The sequence below is a fragment of the Passer domesticus genome, chromosome 25, assembly GCF_036417665.1.
Source record: "Passer domesticus isolate bPasDom1 chromosome 25, bPasDom1.hap1, whole genome shotgun sequence".
Taxonomy (NCBI): domain Eukaryota; kingdom Metazoa; phylum Chordata; class Aves; order Passeriformes; family Passeridae; genus Passer; species Passer domesticus.
The window spans coordinates 4,132,496-4,146,007 of record NC_087498.1 but is presented as its reverse complement, the minus strand read 5'-3'; the positions used below and the strand labels follow the sequence as shown (position 1 = coordinate 4,146,007).

Below are 13,512 nucleotides of genomic sequence, written 5' to 3'. Positions count from 1 at the left end.
TATTTTATTTTATTTTATTTTATTTTATTTTATTTTATTTTATTTTGTGTTTCTGACCCAGCTGGACTGTTGAACGGGACCTGCTGCTTGTTTTTTGGGTTGTTTTGTTGGGTTTCTTTTTATTTGGGGTTTTTTTGGTGAGGTTTTGGGGGTTTTTTGTTTGTGTTTTTTTTATTTGTTTTTTTGGGGTTTTTTTGTTTGTTTTGGGGTTTTTTTGTTTTTTGGGTTTTTTAATTTTTTTTGTTCGGTTTGGGGGATTTTTTTTAATTATTATTTTTTGTTGCTAGGGTTTTTTATTTTTTGTTTGGGTTTTTTCTGGTTTTTTGGGAGGTTGTTCTGGGGTTTTTGTTTTTTGGGGTTCTTTGGGTTTGGGGTTGTTTTTATTTTGGGGTATTTTTTGGTTTTGGGGTTTTTTCCTTTTGTTTTGGGTTTTTTATTTTTTGTTTTGGGTTTTTTTTGGGTTTCTTTGGGAGGTTGTTTTGGGGGGATTTTGTTGTTGGGTTATTTTGGGGTTTTTGGGGTATTTTTTTGGTTTTTTTTGGTTGGGGATTTTTTGTTGTTTTTTGTTTGTTTTTATTTTGTTTTTTTTGGGTGGGCTTTGGGGTTTTTTTTTGTCTCTTTTTCCTTTTTGTTTTGTTGGGTTTTTTGGTTTGCTTTGTTTTTTGGGGTTTTTTGGGGTTTTTTTGGTGGGGTTTTTTGGGTTTTTTTGTTTGTTTTTATTTTGGTTTTTTTTGGGTGGGGTTTGGGTTTTTTTTTTGTCTTTTTTTTCCCCGTTTTTGTTTTGTTGGTTTTTTGGGGGTTTTTTTGTGTTTTGTGGGTTTTTTGGTGGGTTTTTTGCTTTGTTTTTTTTGGGGGGGGGTTGGGGTTTTTTTTGTGGTTTTTTTGTTTTGTGTTGGTTTTTGGGGGTTTTTTTGTGTTTTGGTTTTTTTTGGTGGGTTTTTTGTCTTGGTTTTTTTTGGGGTTTTTTTGTTTTGGTTTTTTTTGGTTTTTTTTTTTTTTTTTGTTTTGTTTTGGTTTGGGTTTTTTGGGGTTTTTTTGGGGTTTTTTTGGGTTTTTTTTGTTTGTTTTTTGGGTTTTTTTGTTTGTTTGGTTGGTTGGTTGGTTTTTTTGTTGGTTTTTTTTTTTGTGGGGGTTTTTTTTTGGGTTTTTTTGTGGGTTTTTTTGGTGTTTCTCCTGTTTTCTATGCAAATGCCAGACCCCCGTGAGCAGCCGCCGGAGTTCTCAGCCGCCTCCGCTGCATTTCCCACCCTGAGCCTCCCCTGCTTTGGTTACTTCAATAAAACCAGAACTCACCCACCTGCCTCCTCCTGGGATTCGGGTTTGGGATTTCCTGCCTGAATGCCCTGCCTCACAAAAAGCTGATTTATCCAGGGGTGGGTGCCCGGGAATTCCGCCTGGGAATGGCTCAGGGAGGCCCCGGGGTGGAAATCTGCCCTGCCAGGTGAGACAGGGCAAAAAAATAGAGATTTTTACATTTTTATATTATTTTTTTTAATTTAAAAAATTAATTTTAATATATTTTTATCTATTCAGGGAGGCCCTGGGGGTGGAAATCTCCTGTCCTGCCAGGTGAGACAGGGAAAAAAAAATAGATTTTTATATTTTTATATTATTTTTTTTAATTAAAAAATTAAAATAATTTTAATATATTTATATTCAGGGAGGCCCCGGGGTGGAAATCTGCCCTGCCAGGTGAGACAGGGCAAAAAAATAGATTTTTACATTTTTATATTATTTTTTAATTAAAAAATTAAAATAATTTTAATATATTTATATTCAGGGAGGCCCCGGGGTGGAAATCTCCTGTCCTGCCAGGTGAGACAGGGCAAAAAAATACAGATTTTTATATTTTTATATTATTTTTTTTAATTTAAAACATTAATTTTAATATATTTTTATCTATTCAGGGAGGCCCTGGGGGTGGAAATCTCCTGTCCTGCCAGGTGAGACAGGGAAAAAAAATAGATTTTTATATTTTTATATTATTTTTTTAAATTAAAAAATTAAAATAATTTTAATATATTTATATTCAGGGAGGCCCCGGGGTGGAAATCTGCCCTGCCAGGTGAGACAGGGAAAAAAAAATAGATTTTTACATTTTTATATTATTTTTTTTAATTTAAAAAATTAATTTTAATATATTTTTATCTATTCAGGGAGGCCCTGGGGGTGGAAATCTCCTGTCCTGCCAGATGAGACAGGGCAAAAAAATAGATTTTTATATTTTTATATTATTTTTTTAATCAAAAAATTAAAATAATTTTAATATATTTATATTCAGGGAGGCCCCGGGGTGGAAATCTGCCCTGCCAGGTGAGACAGGGCAAAAAAATAGATTTTTATATTTTTATATTATTTTTTAATTTAAAAATTAAAATAATTTTAATATATTTATATACAGGGAGGCCCTGGGGTGGGAATCTCCTGTCCTGCCAGGTGAGGCAGGGCAAAAAAAAATATAGATTTTTGTATTTTTTATATTATTAATTTTAAAAAAATTAATATAATTTTAATATATTTCTATATATTCAGGGAGGCCCTGTCCTGCCAGCTGGAGGCAAGGCAAAACAATATATAGATTTTAATTTTTAAAATATTTTTAAATTTTAAAAATTTAATACAATTTTAATATATTTCTATATATTCAGGGAGGCCCTGGGAGTGGGAATCTCCTGTCCTGCCAGGTGGAGGCAGGGCAAAAAAAAAAAAAAATTATATTATTTTTAATTAAAAAAAATTAATATAATTTTAATGTATTTCTGTATGCTGGGGGGATGTGGGGAGCAGGGCTTTCCCCATGGACCCCACAAATCTTTTTTTGGGATTTGGGATCTTCCTGGCTGGAGCTGGGGGCTGGGCCCAGCCAAGGATTGGGGATTTTTGGGAATCCCAAATCCTGCATCCCCTCCTGGTGCCTCCAGGAGGATTTGGATCTCTTTTTTTTTTATAGTATTTATTCCCTGTGCCACCCTGGGATGGGGAAGGGGTGTCCCAAAGGATTGGATTTGGGATTTTGGGATGTGATGAGTGTGTGAATGTCCCTGTGCCCCCTGGGATGGGGAAGGGGTCTCCCAAAGGGTTGGATTTGGGATTTTGGGATGTGAATGTCCCCGTGCCACCCTGGGATGGGGAAGGGGTGTCCCAAAGGATTGGATTTGGGATTTTGGGATTTGGGATCTTCCTGGCTGGAGCTGGGGGCTGGGCCAGCCAGGGATTGGGGTTTTTTTGGAATCCCAAATCCTGCATCCCCTCCTGGTGCCTCCAGGAGGATTTGAATCTCTTTTTTTTATAGTATTTATTCCCTGTGCCACCCTGGGATGGGGAAGGGGTGTCCCAAAGGGTTGGATTTGGGATTTTGGGATGTGATGAGTGTGTGAATGTCCCTGTGCCCCCTGGGATGGGGAAGGGGTGTCCCAAAGGGTTGGATTTGGGATTTTGGGATGTGATGAGTGTGTGAATGTCCCTGTGCCACCCTGGGATGGGGAAGGGGTGTCCCAAAGGATTGGATTTGGGATTTTGGGATTTGGGATCTTCCTGGCTGGAGCTGGGGGCTGGGCCAGCCAGGGATTGGGGTTTTTTTGGAATCCCAAATCCTGCATCCCCTCCTGACGCCTCTGTGAGGATTTGGATCTCTGTTTTTTATAGTATTTATGCCCTGTGCCACCCTGGGATGGGGAAGGGGTGTCCCAAAGGGTTGGATTTGGGATTTTGGGATGTGATGAGTGTGTGAATGTCCCCGTGCCACCCTGGGATGGGGAAGGGTCTCCCAAAGGATTGGATTTGGGATCTTCCTGCCTGGCTTCCCCAGGAGCCTTGGCTGCACCTTTGGGGCTGCCCCTGACCAGGGATTGGGGTTTTTTTTGGAATCCCAACTCCTGCATCCCACAGAACCCCGCAGGCTGTGCTTCCCTGGCTGCCCGTGTGAAATTCCTATTTTTTATTCCCTTATTTCTCAACCATCCCCCAGCCCGGCTGTTAAAAACCCTCACTACCTAAGCCTGGGGGGTCCAAAAAAAAAAAACCCCAAAGGTGCCCCCATCCCTCCCGCTCCCGCCGAGCCTTTTCCATCGGGATTTTCCCTTTCCCGGGAAATCCCGTGCCATGCCCGGGCCAGCCGCCAGACGGCAATTCCAGCCTGGAATTGCGGCTGCAAATCCATCCCGGAGAGGAGGAGAGGCGCTGCTGCAGGCGCTGCAAGGGTTTTATTGACGGCTTTGGGGTTTACAGTTCATGCTGGTGAAATGATGGGGTTTTTTTTGGGGTTTTTAAAAAAGATCTTTGCATGCAGGAACAAGGCGGAGGGCCGGGGTGACCACCCGGACCGGTGACCCCAAAGCTCAGCTGCCCCTTCGTCCTCAAACTCAGCCACCCGGGGGGCTGAGCTGGGGAGTTTGGGATTTTTAGGGAATTCCTACGTGGCTCTGTGATTGGTTTTGGGGTTTTAATTGGGGTGTCCCGGGGGCCTGAGCTCAGGGAGGGGTGACAGCTCCAGGATTTTCCCCGTCCTGCCCTGCTCCTGAGGAAGATTTGGGACCCCCAGTTCCTCAGGGACCCCAGGGTGGGTTTCTCTCCTTTAGGGTTTCTCTCCTTTAGGGTTTCTCTCCGTTAATTCTGGAGCAGGTTGATGGAAAAGGGGGGAAAAGGAAGGGAAGGGAAGGATTTGTTCCTCCTCACCCCACACTGGGGGATCCTCCAGCCTGGAGATCTGCAACCCTTCACTGCTGCAGCTCCCAACCCCTCGGGTGCTCCTCAGGGGGGGCAGACCCGGATTTGGGATCGGGATTGGGGTTTCCCCGTGGAAAAAGGGTCTGATCCTCAGGGGGTTCAGACCTAGATTTGGGATCGGGATTTCCCCATGGAAAGAGGGTCTGATCCCCATGGGATTTTCTCATGGACAAAGGGTCTGATCCCCATGGAAGGATGCTCCTTTTGGGGGGTTCAGATGCAGATTTGGGATCGGGATGTCCCCATGGAAAAAGGGTCTGATCCCCATAGAATTTCCCAATGAAAAAAGGGTTTGATCCCCAGGGGGTTCAGACCCAGATTTGGGGTTGGGATTGGGATGTCCCCATGGACAAAGGGTCTGATCCCCACAGAATTTCCCCATGGAAAAAGGGTTTGATGCTCAGGAGTTCAGACCTAGATTTGGGATCAGGACTGGGATTTCCCCATGGACAAAGGGTCTGATCCCCATGGAAGGATGCTCCTTTTGGGGGATTCAGACCTAGATTTGGGATCAGGACTGGGATTTCCCCATGGACAAAGGGGCTGATCCCCCTGGAAGGATGCTCCTTCAGGGAGTTCAGACGCCGATTTGGGATCGGGGTTTGATTCCCCCACATCCAAGGCGGGGTGAGCCCCCCCCCTGCCGTGTCCCCCCCAGCCCGGCACACGAGGTGCCAACGCTTCGTGGCGGGCTCAGAGCCGAGGTCCGACCCCAAAAAAAAGAGAATTTCGGGAAAACCGCGAGCGCTCCGCCATCGCTCCGCCGCCGAGCCGAGTGGGACGGGAAAGCAGGAAAGGGGGGGATCCCCCCGGGGTGGGGGGCACGAGTCCTGGGGGGCTCAGATCTCGATGACGGTGGCGCGGCGCAGGCACAGCGGCGCGTCCGGGGGCACGGCGTTGCGCTTGATGGCGTTGCCGTCCAGGCGCAGCACCTGCAGCCGCGAGTAGTTCACGACGTCCACCACGGAGCAGAAGCTGCTGATGGAGAACTCTGCGGGGGAGAGGGTTGGTGAGGCCCCGGGGTTTGGGGGATTTTAGGTTCCGTGCTGCTTTAGGGTGTGGGTTTGGGGTTGGTGTTAGGGGCGGTGAGCTCTGTTCACAGAGACGAAACAATTCCTATTCTTGCTGGGGACCAAGGACAAATGATCCGAGTGTCAGGCCCTCTCTATGATCCAAATCTCAAATGATCCAAATCTCAAATGATCCCAGTCTCAGGCCCTCTCTATGATCCAAATCTCAAATGATCTAAATCTCAGGCCCTCTCTATGATCCAAATTTTAAATGATCCAAATTTCAGCCCAAGAGCACAAACAACATGGAATGAAGAGAGAAAAACAAGGATGGGACGGCATGGGCTGGAGATGGAATTGGACAATTAACTCCAATCTGCAAATAGAGCAGAACTGATAAAAGTGAGAGACCCCGTGAGTGGTCGTGCATTTTGTGACCATTTGGGTTCAGCTTGGGTCCATCTTGTGACCATTTTGGGTTCATTTTGTGACAATTTTGGTTCATCTTGGGTTCATTGTGACAATTTTGGTCCATCTTGGGTTTGTTTTGTGACCACTTTGGGTCCATCTTGTGACCGCTTTGGGTCCATCTTGTGACCATTTTGGGTTCATTTTGTGCCCATTTTGGTCCATCTTGGGTTCGTTTTGTGCCCATTTTGGTTCATTCGGGTGCAGCCCTGGCTGGGCTCTTGTGCTGCCCAAGGTGGATCCATGGAGATCCTTTTCATAAATCCCTGCTTTACCCTTGAGCTCTGTCTAGTCCCTGTTCTAGCTCAGCCTTCTCAGGGCATCCCCGGAGCTGAATCCCCCAAACCTTCCACAAAGGGCTGATTTTCAGTAGGAAATTCTCTGTTCTGGGGGCTCCACCTCTGAGAGCTGCTTTGTGTTGAGGCAGGCAGGGGGAAAAAAACGGGAGCAGCCCAAATTCGCTGATTTTTCCTGCAGATTTGGACTCAACCCCTCAAGCTGAAAGCGCTCCTGGCCGCAGCCAGGAGGAGCAGGAGGATTTGGAATCTTCCCTGCCCAGCCGGGACGGAGCTCCCGGAGGGTGGAGTCGGACAGAAAACGTTCCTTTCCATCAGGATTTGCCTTTCCAGCCTCTTTTGGAGGCTCCCTGCGCTGCAGCCTCCACGCCCCGACCCCTCTGGCCGCGGTGGGACCCCCGAGCCCAGGAGCGGGGGTGTCCCTGTCCCCCTCCCTGCCGCCCCCTCTGCGCTCCTCTGCTGCCAGCGCCAGGCAGGGAAATTCCAGCCCAGCCTTTGGAAGCGGGAGATGGAACCAAGTCCAAAACACATTTTTGGGTTTTGGTTTTTTTTCCGTGCAGGATCTGAGCCTAGAGGGCAGCAGAGCTCCGGGCCGGGCTGCTGCTGGAAAACCAGCGGGATGCTGGGGGGGGGCTGGGATTGGGGGCTGCAGCCTCGGAGGGGCAGCACCAGGCTCTGGATGCTCCAGAGGGGTCGGGCCGAGCCCCTGGAGCCGCATTCCCGATCCCGGGGGGCTGGGAAGGTCAGCAGGGCCCCCAGAGGAGGAGGAGGAGGAGGAGGAGGAGGGGCCGGCGGCTCCGCGGGCAGACGGCGGCAGCTCCGGTTTGGAAAGCAAACATTTGGGAATCTGTTCCCGTGTCTGTGCTGCTGGCAGCTCCCCGCTGCGGGGTTCTGTGTTTTCCCTGCAACAGCTGATGGCTGCGCTGACACCTTCCAGTCCCATCCCCATTTCCCATTCCCATTCCAATTCCCATCCCCTTTCCCACTCCCATCCCCATTTCCAATTCCCATCCCCATTTCCCATTCCAATTCCCATTTCCCATCCCAATTTTGTATTCCCATTCCATCCCAATCCCATCCCCACCCCATCCCATCCCAGCCCCTCTCTCAGCCCCTGCCAGGTGAAGGGATCAGTTCCGGTTTTTCCCGGGGGGTTTTGCTCGGGGTTGGTTTTCCCAGCCCGTTTTTACAAACAGCAGCCCCAGAACAGCCCGTTCCCTTTGTTTGTTTGTGTTTGGAGGGGAGGGAGCTCCAGGCCTGCGGGGACAGCGGGGTGGGGACAGCGGGGTGGGGACAGCGGGGTGGGGACAGCGGGGTCGGGGCGCCCAGAGCTCCAGGGGCAGGACAGACCCTGCTGGGGCTGGGACAGCGGGGCTGGGGACATGGACGGGGCTGCGCAGGGGACAGGGGGCTGTGCTGGCCCTGGGCACTGGGCAATGTCCCTGTCCCCTGTGCCACCACCAGAGAATTTCCTGTTCAGCCACTGGGCAATGTCCCTGTCCCCTGTTCTGGCACTGTAAAATGTCCCTGTCCCCTGTGCCACCACCAGGGAATGTCCTTGTCCCCTGTTCTGTCACCAGGGAATGTCCCTGTCCCCTGTGCTGGCCCTGGGCAATGCCCCTGTGCCCTGTGCAGGCACTGCAGAGTGTCCCTGTCCCCTGTGCTGCCACCAGGGAATGTTCCTGTGCCCTGTTCTGCCACTGGGCAATGTCCCTGTCCCCTGTGCCACCACCAAGCAATGCCCTGTCCCCTGTGCAGGCACTGCAGAGTGTCCCTGTCCCCTGTGTGGGCACTGTAAAATGTCCCTGTCCCCTGTGCTGGCACTGCCCAGGGTGCTCCGTGTCCCCAGCGTGGCTCTGGGGACCCCCCAGCTCTGCCCACTGCCATGACCCCTCCTGGCCCCCCTGACCTGCTTCATCCCCTGCCTTCCACCCTCTCCAGCCCCAGGAGATGCTCAGGCTCCCGGGAACCCCAAAACCCAGCGCAGCGATCCCACAGGAACCTCCAGGCTGGGCCAGCTCCCGCCCCTGCCTCGCTCGGGAACCCTCAGGAACCCCAAATTCCCGCTCCAAGCACCCCTGGGTGCTCCCCGCGGGTCCCCACCGCCCTCTCCCCAGCCCTGCTCACCGTTGATCTGGTTGCCCTGCAGGTAGAGGTTCTCCAGGTTGGTGCTGACCCGCGGGATCTTCTGCAGCCGGTTGTAGGAGAGGTCCAGCTCCAGGATGCTGCTGCTGTTGAAGGTGTTGCTGGAGAGCCCTTGGTTGGTCAGGCTGTTGTGGGACATCCTCACGTAGAGCAGCCTCGGCGACACCTGGAAATAATCGTCGGGGATGGCGTTGATGTAGTTGTACTCCAGGTAGAGCTGCTCCAGGGACGCCGGCAGCCCGTCGGGGACCTTCCTCAGGTTGTTGTAGCTCAGGTCGGCCAGGATCAACGACTTGAGCCCCTTGAGGGACGCGCCCATCTCGAAGATGAAGTTGTGGCTGAGGTAGAGCGCCGTGAGGTTCTCCAGCCCCTCCAGAGCGTTGGGAGGCACCTTGGAGATCTGGTTGTAGGAGAGGTGGAGCTCGCGCAGCGAGCGCGGCAGCGGGCCGGGCAGCCTGGTCAGGTTGTTGTTGTTCATGTAGAGCCTCTCCAGGCGCTGCAGCTTCCCGAAAACCCTTTTGCCCATCTTCTCGCTGCTGATCTGGTTGTTGTGCAGCGCCAGCCACTCCAGCTCGGTGGCGTTGTCGAAGGCGCCCTCCTGGATGGAGGTGATGAGGTTGTTCTGGAAGTAGACATATTTCATCCGCGAGGGCACGAAGGGCAGGTAGCGCAGGTTGCGCGTGTCGCAGTACATGGCCGAGGAGAAGTTGGGGGGACAGTCACACTCTTGGGGACAGCGCCAGGGCGCCGCTTGCTGCGGCGCGGGCTCGGGCTCGGGCTCGGTGTCGGTGGCAGAGGGGTAGGAGTAGGCGTACGCGGGGCTCTCCTCCTCGTAGTAGGGCACGTAGTTGTAGGAGGAGACGCGGGACTGCCGCAGGTAGTACTGGAGCCACGCCAGGTCCTCCTCCTCGTTGTACTGGCCCAGGGAGGAGCCGCAGAGCCCGGCCAGGATGAGGATGAGGGTGGTGGCCCGAGGCATGGCGCTGGAGGGACCTGCCAGGGGACAAAGCCATGGGAGGGTGAGCTGGGGAGGCAGGGAGGGCTGGAGAAGCAGGAGATGGGCGAATCCGACCCAAAAATCCCCGGCTGTGGACACTTCTCATGTGTGGAGTTGTGTGATCTTCTCCCTTTTCACCTTGGAGGAAACTCCAGCCTGGTGGAGATTTGGGAGGAACTGGCGGAGATTTGGGAAAAACCTCCCTCCCTGGTGGAAATTTGGGAGGAACCAGTGGAAATTTGGGAAAAACCTCCCTCCCTGGTGGAAATTTGGGAGGAACCAGTGGAAATTTGGGAAAAACCTCCTTCCCAGTGGAAATTTGAGGGGGGAACGTCCAACCCTGGTGGAGATTTGGGAGGAACCTCCCTCCCAGTGGAAATTTGGGAGGAACCAGTGGAGATTTGGGAAAAACCTCCCTCCCAGTGGAAATTTAGGGAGGAACCTCCATCCCTGGTGGAAATTTGGGAGGAATCAGTGGAGATTTGGGAAAAGCCTCCATCCCTGGTGGAGATCTGAGGAGGAACCTCCATCCTGGGTGGAGATCTGGGAGGATCCTTAGTCCTCAGTGGAGATTTGGGGAACACCAGTGGAGATTTGGAAGGAAACTCCCTCCTAGTGGGGATTTGGGAGGAACCTCCATTCCTGGTGGAGATTTGGGAGAAACCAGTGGAGATTTGGGAAAAACCAGTGGAGATTTGGGAGGAATCTCCCACCCTGGAGTAGATTTGGGAGAAACCAGTGGAGATTTGGGAGAAAGCTCCCACCCTGGAGGAGGTGTGGGAGGAATCTCCACCCCAGCGGGGCTGTGCTGGTGAGATCCTGGTTTCTGGCCAATTCCAGCCCATTTCTGGGCGGGGGGCACGGCCTGGGGACACGCGGATCCGTGCGGGGTCACACGAGGTGCCCGGGGCTGGCTCTGCCTGGAGGCAGGAGAAGGAATTCGGATCCCCTTGGAGAAGGGATGTGAATTCTCTGGCTGAGAGGGGAAGCTGCCAGATCAGGGTGATGCTGGGAGCTCGAGGAGCCTTTTGAAGGAGCTGGAGGCATCTTTTGAAGGAGCTATTTCTGCTCCGCTCGCTGGTGACAGCAATCGCTGTGGGTTTCATCCAACTCTCCCTTCCCCCACAGAAACGCAGGATGCAGATCCTGGTAAACAAATTCTGCCCGGTTTTGGAGCTGAAACCTCTCCCGAGCTTCCATTCCCCCAGGCACAAAAAGGAGCAGCACCCTGGGTGTGACCAGGGAGAGGGGACACCCCCCGGTGATGGATCCAGAGGGGAGCAGGGAATGAGGCAAACCCATCCCTGATCCTCCTGCCGTGCCCAGGTGGGGCTGCAGCGGGAGGATTCCAGCTCTGGAGTCATCCTGCCTCCCCATCCCGGGACAAATGAGCGCACGGGGTGTTCCTGCAGCCAGGCTGCTTGAAATCCCTCCAGGAATTTGGCTGCTGGGAGCGGGAGAGGATCCGACGTGGCTGGGAGGGGGTCACTGCCAGCTCTGCTCCAGCAGGGACAGGTAGGGACCAGTAGAGACCAGTAGGGATGTCAGGGACAGCAGGGACAGCAGGGACCAGTGTCCCCTTTCTGCCGTGCCAGGGGTGGCCCTGAGGTCACCTGGTGGCCCCTGGCCATGTCCCCAGCCTGGCATGCACTGAGTGCCCTGCCCTGCCACCCTGGCACGGGACAAAAGAGGGACTGAGGCAGGCTTGGCAAGGCCTGGGTTTGTCCTTTTTTCCCTGCTCCCCGCTCCGTGTGCTCGGGATGGGATCCTGGAGGATGCTGAGTGCCACGGGGAGCTTGGCAGGGGCAGAGGAGTTCCTCCTCCTCCTCCTCCTCTTGCTGCTGCTGCTCCAGGGCTCTGTGCCTGCTCTCATACCAGAGCCTGCAGCTTCTCCACCCTCTTGGCAGCCCCTTCTTGGGGGCCCCTTTGGGGCAAAACCCCATCCCTGGAGGAAAATCCCCATCCCGGGAGGAAAAACCCCATCCCTGGAGGAAAAATCCCATCCCTGCAGGCAAAACCCCTATACCTGGGGTCAAAACCCCCATCCCAGGGGGCAAAAACCTCATTCCTTGAGGCAAAACCCTATACCTGGGGTCAAAAACCCCATACCTGGAGGCAAAAACCTCATCCCAGTGGATGCCCGGAGGAAAATCCCCATCTCTGAATGAATGAGAGCCCATTCCTGGTGTCCTCCCACCCTTCCCAGTGCCCCCCTTCAACCCTCTGCTGACCCCAAAATCTGCCCCCAGCACCCCCTTGCTGTTTGTGGGGTTTTCTCCCCTCCCTGGGTGAGCCCCCAGGTTTGGGGTGGGGTCTGGCCCTGAGGTCCCCTCCTGCTGTCCCCGTCCTGTGCCAGGGGCTGCAATGGGGTCAGCTCCTCATCCCAAGGGTTTGGGGCCATCCACGGGGTCCTGGCAGTGCTGCTGTGCCAGGCGTGGAACCTGGGATGGGATCCATGGGGTGGGATCCATGGGGTGGGATCCATGGGATCTATGGGATCCATGGGATGGGATGCATGGGATGGGAATGGATGGGATCCATGGAATGGGATCCATGGGATGGGATGGGATGGGATCCTTGGGATGGGATGGGATTTATGGGGTGGGATCCTTGGGATGGGATCCATGGGATGGGATGGGGGCTCTGCCCAGCCTGGATGGACGTCAGGGAAGGTGCCCAGATCCCAGAGAAGCGGGCATGGAGGTGGCAGAGGGGCGGGAGGGGAGATGGGGAGATGGGAGAGGAGCAGCAGGAAAAGAGGGAAGGGAGAAGGACGTGAGGAAAAGTGGGCAGGAGGGGAGAGGGGCCTCAGGAAAACGGGTGGGAAGGGAGATGGGCATGAGGAAAAGTGGGCAGGAGAGAAGAGCAGCAGGAGAGGTGGGCAGCGGGAGAGATGGGCAGGAGAGAGGGGCAGCAGGAGAAGTGGGTGGGAAGGGAGATGGCACCAGGGAAAGTGGGCAGGAGAGAGAAGCAGCAGAGGAATCGGGCAGCAGGAGAGGTGGGCATGGGGAAAAGTGGGTGGGAAGGGAGCTGGGCACAGCAGAAGTGGGCAGGAGCCTCCCCAGCAGCTCCATCTCTCCAGCTGTGCCACCCCTGGCTCTGCCATGCGCAGCCAGGGCGCAGGGACACAAACCAGTCCTCCAAAAAAAAAAAAAACCCCAAAAACCCAAATAAACAATAAAAAACCCCCAAAAAACCCTGCCTAAAGCCGGCCGAGCCGCACTCACCGAGCTGCGCTCCTCCTGTGCAGGGGCTGCTGCGGGCTGTGCCGTGGCACCGGCAGCATGGGCGGGAGGAGGGCGCGGGGGAGGCTCCGAGCCGCAGCGCCCCGTGCCCGCCCCGGCTCCCGGCGCGGCTCCCGCCCGGCACGGCACGGCTCGGCTCGGCTCGGCTCGGCGCGGCTTTCGGCAGTGACCTCCCAGCCGCGGCTGTGCAGGAGGATCTGGAGAGCCCCTGGTGCTGCTCCGTTATAAATAAGCTGCGATTTGCCTCCCTCCTCTGTCTCTTTTCTCTCAGGAGTGTTGGCACTTTGCAGGCTCCCTCTGCTTAACGACTTAGCGGCGCGGGGATGTTCCTTTCCAGGGCTCTCCTGCGTTTCTCATCAGGGAGCCCTGAGGAGGCCTCTGGCTGGCTTCAGGAATATCAATTTTGGGGGTGCTGAGGATGGGATTTTTGGGGAAGAACGAGGAATTTTCCTGAATTTTTGCACCGCCAGGAGGGGAGAGGTGGGCCCTGCTCCGGGTGCTCCCCAGGAAGCCTCAGTTTGTGCAGTGCTGCCGTTAAATATTTGGGATAAACATTTCCATGGACGATAAGGCGGCGGCATCCAAAGTAAATAAATTCCCCAGCAAAGGGGCCACTGTGACAGCGG

General features: G+C 53.4%; 1 protein-coding gene across 2 annotated transcripts; it reads right to left on the bottom strand.

The window, feature by feature from the left end:
• Positions 1-4,183: 4,183 nt before the first annotated feature.
• FMOD (fibromodulin) lies at positions 4,184-13,155 on the bottom strand. 2 transcript variants are annotated; one of them, XR_010350605.1, is made up of 4 exons: positions 12,869-13,155; positions 8,627-9,637; positions 5,225-5,716; positions 4,184-5,139 (listed from the first exon to the last, which is right to left on the bottom strand). XR_010350605.1 is itself a non-coding variant. In XM_064399060.1 (3 exons), exons 2-3 carry the CDS (start codon positions 9,621-9,623, stop codon positions 5,565-5,567), a joined length of 1,149 nt encoding a protein of 382 aa, XP_064255130.1. In that variant the 5' UTR covers positions 9,624-9,637; positions 12,869-13,155; the 3' UTR covers positions 4,184-5,564. The 2 variants fall into 2 exon arrangements, 1 of the variants encoding a protein (XP_064255130.1); XM_064399060.1 differs by having other exon boundaries at positions 4,184-5,716.
• Between the last annotated feature and the right edge of the window lie 357 nt (positions 13,156-13,512).